This window comes from Leuciscus leuciscus (assembly GCF_965113295.1).
Source record: "Leuciscus leuciscus genome assembly, chromosome: 14".
In the NCBI taxonomy this organism is placed as follows: Eukaryota; Metazoa; Chordata; class Actinopteri; order Cypriniformes; family Leuciscidae; genus Leuciscus; species Leuciscus leuciscus.
In genome coordinates this window covers 40,791,603-40,803,658 of record NC_138738.1, presented here as the reverse complement: position 1 = coordinate 40,803,658, position 12,056 = coordinate 40,791,603, and the positions used below count along the sequence as shown (strand labels likewise).

General features: G+C 41.9%; 1 protein-coding gene across 4 annotated transcripts in view; it reads right to left on the bottom strand.

Annotated features, from left to right (window-relative positions):
* Positions 1-2,893: 2,893 nt before the first annotated feature.
* smarca4b (SWI/SNF related BAF chromatin remodeling complex subunit ATPase 4b) overlaps positions 2,894-12,056 on the bottom strand; it is a 47,521-nt gene continuing 38,358 nt past the window's right edge. For 2 of the 4 annotated variants that reach the window (XM_082136102.1, XM_082136104.1), the window contains exons 28-33: positions 11,399-11,694; positions 9,970-10,075; positions 9,721-9,822; positions 8,968-9,094; positions 8,448-8,584; positions 2,894-5,911 (exon numbers count right to left, since the gene is read on the bottom strand). In XM_082136102.1, coding sequence (XP_081992228.1) covers positions 5,873-5,911; positions 8,448-8,584; positions 8,968-9,094; positions 9,721-9,822; positions 9,970-10,075; positions 11,399-11,694 — 807 coding nt within the window. In that variant the 3' untranslated portion in view covers positions 2,894-5,872. The remainder of the gene's footprint in view (positions 5,912-8,447; positions 8,585-8,967; positions 9,095-9,720; positions 9,823-9,969; positions 10,076-11,398; positions 11,695-12,056) is intronic. The other 2 variants (XM_082136103.1, XM_082136105.1) reach the window with 1 other exon arrangement.

Sequence of the window (12,056 nt, the reverse complement as noted above, 5' to 3'; positions counted from 1 at the left end):
TGCTCTGGACCTCAGACTGGGCCGAAGGTTCACCTTCCAACAAGACAATGACCCTAAGCACACAGCTAAAATAACGAAGGAGTGGCTTCACAACAACTCAGAAGCAGAAGAGACTTGTTTAAAAACCAATCTGAAACGTTGGACTGGTAATTCATTCTATCTTAGTGCTGATGTAAATGATGAAGAATGAGGAGTGTGTGTGTGTGTGTGTGTGTGTGTGTGTGTGTGTGTGTGTGTGTGTGTGTGTGTGTGTGTGTGTGTGAAGCAGAGAGGGCAGGTCTCAGTCAGACGGACAGGTGAACGAGTGAGACTATGAGAGGAATGTTGAAATATCAGTTGTATGACATCATGAGCTCGACTCGAGACTCGACCTTTGACCCGACGCCTGTGTTAATGATTCCAGGAGCGAGAGAACTCCTCCAGAGAAACCTCGATGACATCCGCCGTTCACAAGCGAGATCCGGGAAGAGTGTGACTGTCTTTGCAGGAGATCCTGAAGAACAAAATCAGATCTCTACAGATCTGTGTCTCGAAAACAGTGTGTGTGTGTGTGTGTGTGTGTGTGTGTGTGTGTGTGTGTGTGTGTGTGTGTGTGTGTGTGTGTCTGTCTGTCTGTCTGTGTGTGTGTGTGTGTGTGTGTGTGTGTGTGTGTGTGTGTGTGTGTGTGTGTGTGTGTGTGTGTGTGTGCTGAACCACCGAGAGATTAGGGAGTTAATCCGTTACTGTCTCCCTTAAAGAGACGATAAACACATGTTTAGGTCACGCTTTACAATAATGATGATGAACTAATAATGAACTGCACTTATCCAGCATTTATTAAAATTAAAATGTTAATTTTAACATTTAGTAATACATTATTAAAATCTTGTTAACATTAGTTAATGCACTGTGAACTAACATGAACTAACAAAGAATGACTGTATTTTTTATTAACTAACAATAATTACTGTAACAAATGTATCGCTCATTGTTAGTTCATGTTGGTTAAAACATTAACTAATGAAGCTTATTGTAAAGTGTGACCGATGTTTCGAGAGAGCGATTACACACACACACACACACACACACACACACACACACACACACACACACACACACACACACACACACACACACTTCATCCATACAACACAAAATATTACATTTACAAATAGCATACATCAGTCATTTCATAATTCTGATATTACACAATACCCAAGACATTACACACACACACACACACACACACACACACACACACACACACACACACACACTGATGAAAGTGATGAAGACGAGCCAGTGCCTCTGCCGTCCATCATCATCATCATCATCTCTTCAGAACATTAATGACATGAGAAGAAAAACAAACAGATTTGTCAAAGATTTGCTCTTTAGTGTTTTCGTGAGACCAACATTAGATGTGAACATTCCCACCGTTCATGGAAATCTGCAGTGATAAACATGATAAAACTGAAGCTGTTCATGAACACTAGCGCCACCTAGTGGTTATTGTACCTTATTACACATACATCACCATGGCTCTGCCAGATGCACAAGTGTGTGCTCCTCCTTCTGATGAGTGTGTGTGTAATTCTACACATGCACTGATATTCGAGGATTCTGAGTTTAATACAGTAGTGTAGAGTCAGTTCTCGGTTACAGAAACACTATAGCGGCCGTAAACACTGACGCTCACAAGTTCGGGCCACTCACCTGATGCTGCATTTATTTCTTTTGCTCACCAATGCTGCATTTATTTCATTGAAAATACAAAAGAACTTGTAATATTGTGAAATATTATTCCAATGTAAATCAGCTGTTCTCTATGTGAATATACAGTAAAGTGTAATTTATTCCTGTGATCAAAGCTGAATTTTCAGCATCATTACTCCAGTCTTCAGTGTCACATGATCCTTCACAAATCATTCTAATATGATGATTTGATGATCAAGAAACACTTATGATTATTATCAATGTTGAAAACAGTTGTGTACAATTTTTTTCAGGATTCTTTGATGAATAGAAAGTTCTATTTCATTATTTTGAGTCTTTTGTAACATTTTAAATGTCTTTACTGTCACTTTTGATCAATTTAATGCATCCATGCTGAACTAAAGTATTGATTTCCCAAACTTTCGAACGGTAGTGTTTAATGTTACAAAAGCTTCTACTTCAGATAAATGCTGTTCTGTTGAACTTTCTATTCATCAAAGAATCCTGAATTTCTTTTACACAACTATTTTCAACAATGATAATAATCATAAATGTTTCTTGATCATCAAATCATCATATTAGAATGATTTCTGAAGGATCATGTGACACTGAAGACTGGAGTAATGATGCTGAAAATTCAGCTTTGATCACAGGAATAAATTTCATTTTTATATTTTTTATATATTAAAATAGAAAACAGTTATTTTAAATTGTAATAATATTTCACAATATTACTGTTTCTTTTGTATTTTTAATGAAATAAATACAGCATTGGTGAGCAAAAGAGACTTCTGACTTCCGATCCCAAACTTTTGAATGGCAGTATATATATATATATATATATATATATATATATATATATATATATATATATATATATATAGAGATTTATAATATGTATTACAAATCTAAAAATAGTTTCCAGAAAGTACATTATTTAATATATTTTTTCTATTAAATGTCGGCTATTATTTATTTAATTTTAATCTTATTTTTATTTATATCAATAATTTTCTATTTTAATGTAATTTTACAGATTAATAACCAATTACTATTTTAATCACTTTTTTTATTAATATATTTCAAACTAATCTAATTTATTTTCATTTTCACTGTCTTGCAGCCCACAGAGAAACCCGACAGGAATCCCCCAACATCAGCGTCTCCGACAGAAAACTACAGTCCAGAAACACAGACATAAGGTTTAATATTTATTGTGTATCATCATGTTGTGACTGAGAATCTACACACACAAACACACATTCACTACAGTCAGTGCACATGCCATCAAAGCTGCTAGAAACATCGGGAATAACATGATTCATCTACAGTCACGGAGCAGATCAGCAGATACAGAGTTCAAGATCGTCTTTCACACACACACACACACACACACACACACACACACACACACACACGTACGTCTGATTGAAGGGCCGTTCCTGATTGAACCGTCGCAGAGTTCAGCAGATTCAGCGTTATATAACGAGCAGGTTCACAGAGAACACGCTTCTCCATCCACTGCTGCTTCAGTGTCCTCTGTGTGAACGCACTAGCCGGACGCGTTTCACTGTTGCGCTAATGGTGTTCCAGAAACACGGCGCTCAAGTAAAAAGTTAAAGTTTTCAAAACCGCTTCTAAAGACCTGCGTCCTTCTGTGTGAACGGCTCCTTTAAGCAAGACAGTGGGATGAGAGACAAACACACTCTAATCAAACCGCATGTTTCATAGTAAACACAGAGGAAAAGACTCGCAGTGACTGGAGAACGTGTTCTGTGTGAACGGTCTTTAAACACTTGATGTGGTTTAGTGGAGTAATACAGTAATAACTGAGAGCGTTCACACGACACTGCTTTCAACTAAACATGAAAAACTCTTCAAGCGTTTCTGGCCGTTGATTCACACGACGACGGTGTTTTGGGGCCTGGAAACACACACTTCTCAAAACGGGTTTCAAAGTGCACGTTTTTGAAAACGATACTGTTATAGAGACAGAGCGCAACTTCGCAACGCGTCATAATCTGAAGACCACGCCCACCGGGGGGGGGGGAAACAATCCAACCGACTCCATTGATTTAGCATTGCGAGAGGCTGCCCTCCTTGTCATTTCTGACTTATAACAAAAGACAGAAAAATGCCTAAAAGCTGCTGTGTGACAAGGTGTACAGCAAACAAGCTAAATAACCCAGAAATAAGTTTTATAATCTGTCGACCCCCAAAAAACGAGCGTTTAAGGACACAAAAGTGGGTACAGGCTGGAACGAATGTGTAAATTGTGGGATCCTGACACTCAGTATGCACTAAAATATGCAGTAAACATTTTGTCTCTGGTAAGTCAAATATCGTCAGTTTTATATATTAGCCTATATTTCTGTAAGCTAAGCTATACTGTTGCCGATTACGTTCCCTGCTCCAGTGGACGTAGTTCTCAGTGTAATATTACACCTTGCGCTCTGTTTCAATTGCCTGAATCCACTTTTGTGTCCTTAAACGCTCGTTTTTTGGGGTCGACAGATTATAAAAATGTATTTCTGGGTTATTTAGCTTGTTTGCTGTACACCTTGTCACACAGCAGCTTTTAGGCATTTTTCTGTCTTCTGTTAGAAGCAAGAAATGACAAGGAGGGCAGCCTCTCGCAATGCAAAGTCAATGGAGACGGTTGGATTGTTTTCCCCCTGGTGTGGGCGTGGCCTAAATACGCTCTGTCTCTTTTGTCTCTGAGTAAACTATAAAAATGCACATTTGTGAAAACGGTGACATCATGCACATTATGTGTTCGTAGAGTTTTTTTTAAAGTGCCATCACCCCCTACTGGCCCGGCAGCGGAACACAGCGGGTTAGCGGGTCCGTGTGAACGGGGATGAGTCGACAACGCTTTCGTCTGTACGTCAAAAATGCAAAAGACAAACTTTCACTTTTTTAGTACAGAGTTGTCAACGAACCCTCAGTAACACCTTATCAATAATACATATATAAATATACACACACAATTAAACAGATGAGCACAGAATATGAACTAATGCACTAAATCATCCGTTAATTGTGGCTTAATATTAGACCGTAATATTAAAAGACTAAATTTAGGATATAGCTTATTAATAAAACATAATTTGTACTGGCAATCACACACACACACACACACACACACACACACACACACACACACACACACACACACGCACACACACACACACACACACAAACTCTCTCTCACTCCCTCTCTCAGACACACACGCACACTCTCTCTCTCTCTCTCACACACACACACACACACACACACACACACACACACACACACACACACACACACACACACACACACACACACACACACAGCCCAGAATATAAACGCAACGTGCAAAGTTTTACATTTCTTTATAATGGTTTTCTGCGGGAGAAAATGCTGAATGTGTAATTTAGCGCGTGTTCATATTCTGTGCCCATCATATATAGTCGGATATTATTCATCATTAATAAGGAGTGAAGTTTGGTCTTTTAATATCACGGTCTTAGAGCCAAGCGTGTTTAAGCGATCAAACACTGTTACGTTAAAAACAATGGAAAAGCAGCGCAACGGATGCAGAAACACGTTCTGTGTGAACATCTCCTTAAACACTTCACTTCACATGAGGATTCAGAGTGTGTGCAGGAAACCTCCAGAGTGTGTGTAAACGGGGTCAGTGTGAACGGCCATCACACACACACACACACACACACACACACACACACACACACACACACACACACACACACACACACACACACACACACACACACACACACACACACACACACACACACACACACACAGCTTTTACAGCAAAATAATGATCATATCAGATATAATAACAGGCTGTTTCTAAACTATTACATTGTACATGCAAATAAGTCACTAGTGCAATCACTGGACGGGTCACTGGGTCAGAATAAATTATTGGACAGACGATCACAAACGTTGCTCTTCTAAAACTGTAATATTCAGAAACATCTCGATCAGGTCTGAAGTGTCACTGGGAGAGTTTAAAGCCTCGACACACACACACACACACACAGCTTCTGTCTGCACGGACGCATGAGTGTGTGTGTGTGAACGTACGGTTGTTCTGTGAGCTGATGAGGATGAGGATGGTCTTCTACTGTACGACGGATCGCTTCTTTATTGGTTTGCTGTGGATCTTCATCCCTGCTCCTCCTCACTGACACTGTTGGATCGATCCTGAACAAACACCAGTCACACACACACACACACACACACACACACACACACACACACACACACACACACACACACACACACACACACACACACACACACACACACACACACACACACACACACACACCATCATTCATGTAGTCTGATGCAACTAAATGTTTTGTATGCTCTGTGTGTGTGTGTGCTTGCATGCGCGTGTGTTTGTGTGTGAGTGAGTGTGGGTGTGTGAGTAAGTGTGTGTGTGAGTGAGTGTGTGTGTGAGTGTGTGCGTGTGTAAGTGAGTGTGTGTGTGTGTGTGTGTGTGTGTGAGTGAGTGAGTGTGTGTGTGTGTGTGTGTGTGTGAGTGAGTGAGAGTGCGTGTGTGCGTGTGTGTGTGAGTGTGTGTATGTGTGTGTGTGTGTGTGTGTGTGTGTAAGTGTGTGTATCAGGGATGGAAATTAACTTTTTTGTCCACAGGCCACTGTGGCTGGTGGATTTAAAAATCTACCAGCCACTCAATGTTTTTACCAGCCACGTTCTTGTTTTTAACCTACAATGTGTAACTGCATGTGAAAATTAATACTACAAGATCTACAATACTTAAGCAGTTTATTTAATCTCAAGTCTCAATTAAATACTGACATTTTCTCTTATACACACACCAGGCAAGGCATTATGGGTGCGTTAGTAGGCCCACCCACTTCACTTTTCAACAGGCCCACCCAAAACTTGTCTTCAAAAAAAAAAAGTTTAATATATTCTAATTTTTTCAAGAACTATAAAAAATCGTCAATAAGATCATAATTTGTGCTAAAATAGTCTAAATGTTTAGTTTTAAAATTTTTAAAAAGCTGGTTATGTCTATCTTGATGTTTCTGCGCAAATTCAGCAGACGGGTTTGTTCCGATCAGAGCTCGTGAGTGGAGAGCGCATTTCTGAATATTCCGCTCCGCTCGCTCATTCCGCAAGGTCGCTCGCTCAACCCAGAATGGCCTGATCCTGGTTCGAAAATATGTGGAATAGGGCTGCCTCCGACTTAAAAAAAATTCTAGTCGACTAGTTGTTGTTCATTTAAGCCATTCGTGGACAAATCGCCCCTGTATATTATTTTAATTATGCTTAAATAGGCTATAGCCTACAGGATAATGCGCGTAATATAGCCGCACTCAAGCGCACGACCGCACGCATAAAGCTTGCCACAAAGAACCGGTAAAAGTAATGAAAATGAATGTGTCTAAAATAGCAAGGAGACATTTAATTATTTATTAATAAACTGGTGTTTTGCGGATTCGCCATGAACGCCAGAGAGAAATGCACATTTCATATGGATTTCACAATCAGAGAGCCTATTTCTTTTGGTTTTGAATATTTTCGTTTAAAAGTGGACATTTCAAGCTTTCTGTAATATATAGCCTATATTTCTCAAATCTGTGAGGCACAAGCTGAGTCTCGGCGCCCTCCAGTTCACATGCAATGCAAGTGATCATGCCGGCGCCTTATTACATTGTCTGCTATATATTTTCTTATTATTTATTAAATACAGGCAATTCGTTGATAAAACATTGATCAAAATTAAGATACAATTTATACAAAACGAAAATCTTTTAAAAAGAGCCTTTCTACAAAACAAAACTCAATGAAGTGGTCAAAATCATGTCTTACATGTCATGTCTCCAGACATATTTGCGCATCTCATGATGTATCATATCTTTCTCGGCGAACAGCGCCGTTGCTGGGAGGGCGCCAGCGCCTCTGTCTCGCGAGTGGATGATAGCCCTGAAGACGCCTAGCAATGGTAGGCTATACCTTTAGTGGTAGTATAGGTACCTTTAGTTAAGTTATACCTCAAGAGTCTTCGTAGCGCACTAAGAGACAATGGTATGATGCGTAATGGAGATTCCAAAGCGCTCTTCTTTGGTCAGAACCATGGAGAGCGATCGCGGAGAGGTCCGTCCTATGCACCGACACTTTTTACAATGCAACAAAATATTTAAAGAGCATCAAGCTATTAAAATCTCTATTTTCTTTTATATTTTAATCTGTTATTTTATCAGTCATTTTTATTAGGTTAAAGAGTGATTGAGTAACGGTTTTAATTTAATGTTTTTAATTTAAGGCCCACCTTGTCTCGTCGTAAACTAACCAATCTCGGGACTCCCCATTGTCTGCTTTTCTCCATCGTTCTTTAAAAAAACGTTTTTTGACCTTCGATGTAACGCCACATTTTTTTGAAGGTGTGCCTCCTCTAAAAGTGTCCGCCGTCCATGTGAAACAGTATGCTATTTTTATTTACCCGCCACGGTGGCCGGTAGGTGAAGCGAGTTTACCCGCCACAACACAAAATCACCCGCATTTGGCTGGTGGCGGGTGCTAATTTCCATCCCTGGTGTGTATGTGTGTGTGTGTGTGTGTGTGTGTGTGTGTGAGTGAGTGAGTGAGTGAGTGAGTGTGTGTGTGTGTGTGTGTGAGTGAGTGTGTGTGAGTGTGTGTGTGTGAGTGAGTGAGTGAGTGAGTGAGTGAGTGTGTGTGAGTGAGTGTGTGTGTGAGTGTGTGTCACCTCCTCCTGCTCCTCATCAGTGTCATCATCACTAACGACGGGTTTCGCGCGGGTTCTGGCGGTTCTCCTGCGTCCTCTTCCTCGTTCTGCACTTCTGTCCTTACGGCTCAGTTTAATCTTCACCTTCACGGACCGAGCTACACGCACACACACACACACACACACACACACACACACACGGTCAGTATTGTCCCTCTCTACAGACGGCATCCAGCTAGTTAGCTGAACACACAGAGACACACGTGTTCTTTCACTGACCAGCATCTCGTCGGTTTCTCCAGCGAACAAACATATGTTCTAAGAACGTTCTGCTAATGTTATTAAGTTATGAGAATGTTATTTCTGAATGTTCAAAAAGTCAATTTTCTCTTGCTTATACAAACATTAATGGAACTATTCATCTATTGTATCATTCATTATGGGGACGTTACATTTGAATAATCTCTGAACGTTCATTAAAACGTTCACAGAACTAGTAACATTAAAAGTAAATATAAATATATCACTGAGTTCGACTGACTCTCTGAATCCGAGCCTTCATCCTCTTCATCTTCCTCACTGTCCTCTCCATCACTCTCTTCCTCTCTCTCAATCTTCTGACACAGGCTGGTGAAGACCGACTGCAGCACGATAGAGTCCTCGTAGATCTGACACACACACACACACACACACGAGAGTAACAACATGACATCATGACTTTGCGTAAACATACACGCCACTTTCAAGTCAAGTGGCGTGTTATCTATACGCATTTTGAGCTATCCGCGTGTATGTCCACGCCGAAACGAACCGTCATCTTCCGCGTGTATGTCTACGCCGTTAAACGTCCGAGCGAAACTGACCAAAATGTATATCTACATCTGGGGAGCAATATTTTTTTTCCTAGGATGGTAGGGGAACACTCATAAATGGTATTAACCCCAGTGATGGGTAGGTTTAGGGACGCGGTTGGGGTAGGTCATATATATTTATATATACAGTAATGTAACGTTAAGTCACCGGCGTTCATAAACACGCTGAAAATCGATTATGCGTGTTGATAACACGGCAAAAATGGAAATACGAATTGGCGTGTCATACATACGCCATTTCATGAGATCAGTCTGAGAGTAAATACAGTTATAGATGTGTGTACGTGTGCTTCAGTGTGAGTTGAGCTGAAGAAGGGCTTCACAAAAGTAAATAACTCGGATTATTTGAGCTTTAAACAAGATCCTGTAGGTCTATAGGAACTGAGTGTGTGTGTGTGTGTGTGTGTGTGTGTGTCTCTAACCAGTGATCCCTCGAGGTTGAAGGTTTGAGCGTTCTGACACAGCAGCATCACGTCTCTCTCCAGATCATTGAGGCTTCGGTACCGGTGACTCCGGATGCGCTCCTGCACACACACACACACACACACACACACACACACACACACACACACACACACACACACACACACACACACACACACACACACACACACTTGTGTAACCAAAACGACACCTGAATAAAGCTGAACCCCTGGCATGGACACACTGACCTTGATCTTCCTGAAGTCCACAGGTTTGCGGATCAGCTCGTAATACTCGGGAAGCTCCTTCCGTGACGGCAGCTGGATGAAGACCTCGCTCAGCTGACGCCCGTTACTGCAACACACACACACACACACACACACACACGCTCAGAGAGGGAGAACACACACACCTGAGGTCTCCGAACACTCGCTCACACTCTCAGTCCAAATCTGATTTTGTCCACATCCTGATCGGATCATATTTATTAAGTGTGAATGGCAAAGAAGTCCAATCAAGTGTGTGAGTGTGTGTGTGTGAGAGAGTGTCTGTGTGTTTGTGTGTGTATGTGCTTGTGCGTGTGTGTGAGAGTGTGTGTGAGTATGTGTGCGAGAGTGTGTGTGTGTGTGTGTGTGCGAGATTGTGTGTGCGTGTGAGTGTGTGTGCGTGTGACTTTGCTCACACTCTCAGTCCAAATCTGATTTTGTCCACATCCTGATCGGATCATATTTAGTAAGTGTGAATGGAAAGAAATGTCCAATCAAGCAACATTCACATGTGGTGGTTAAAAAGGAGTGTGTGAGTGTGTGTGTGTGGGAGAGAGAGAGAGTGTGTGTGTTTGCGTGTGTGAGAGTGTTTGTGTGTCTGTGAGTGTGTGTGAGTGTGTGTGAGTGTGCGAGAGTGTGAGTAAGAGTGTGAGTAAGAGTGTGTGCGAGAATGTGTGCGAGTGTGTGTGTGTGACTTTGCTCAGACTCTCAGTACAAATCTGATTTTGTCCACGTCCTGATTGGATCATATTTAGTAAGTGTGAATGGCAAAAAAGTCCCATCAAGCAACATTCACATGTGGTTAAAAAGGAGTGTGTGAGTGTGTGTGTGTGTGTGCGTGCGAGAGTGTGTGCGAGTGTGTGTGAGAGTGTGTGCGAGTGTGTGTGAGTGTGTGTGTGCGTGCGAGAGTGTGTGAGAGTGTGTGCGAGTGTGTGTGAGTGTGTGTGTGCGTGCGAGAGTGTGTGCGAGTGTGTGCGAGTGTGTGTGAGTGTGTGTGTGCGTGCGAGAGTGTGTGCGAGTGTGTGTGAGTGTGTGCGAGTGTGCGCGAGTGTGTGCGAGTGTGTGTGAGTGTGTGTGTGCGTGCGAGACTGTGTGCGAGTGTGTGTGAGTGTGTGCGAGTGTGTGCGAGTGTGTGTGAGTGTGTGCGAGTGTGTGCGTGCGTGCGAGAGTGTGTGCGAGTGTGTGCGAGTGTGTGCGAGTGTGTGTGTGCGTGCAAGAGTGTGTGCGAGTGCGTGTGTGTGACTTTGCTCAGACTCTCAGTACAAATCTGATTTTGTCCACGTCCTGATTGGATCATATTTAGTAAGTGTGAATGGCAAAAAAGTCCCATCAAGCAACATTCACATGTGGGTAAAAGCCTCTGGACTCTCTCACTGTTACTCAGTACTAACTCGTCCTCCTCCACACTCACTTCTCCTTGTATTTAATGACCGCGTCCACGATCTTCTTCATCTTCTTGGTGAGTGAGGGAGGGTTTGGCGAGAGCTTCTCTGATGGCGGACGTCCTCGTTTCTTCTGTCTTTTGCTGTCGTCGTCTCGTTCTCTCGCTCCTCTCGCTCCTGAAGTGGAGGGAATCACATCCGGATCCCGATCCCGATCCCGTCTCCTCTTCCGGGTGGTTTTCTTGTGCCGAACCTCCTCCTCGATCTCGTCCAGAGTCCCGTCCTCAATAGCCTGAGAAAAGAGGCAGCGATTAGAAACGTCCAACTGAAGAAGAGAAGAAAACGCACTGGATATATTAGACTGCATTTACTCTGAGTCTGACTGCACAGATCCCATCTTTATCCACATCCCATCCATCTTTATCCACATCCCATTCACATTCACTTCAGACAGGAATGGAATCCCACATCTGTGTTTACATTCATTCCCACCCAAAATTATTTTCGGTGATCGTTTTACTAAGCATATGGTAGACCCTGGTTTTGAATGGCCGTACTATTACAATTATTTATATAATTCATGTCGGGTGTCGTGATTATTTGAATGTTTGTTGAATGTTTTGCTGCACAAAATCTGAAGAAACAGATAATGGGCCCTATCTTGCACCCAGCGCAATTGACTTTGTA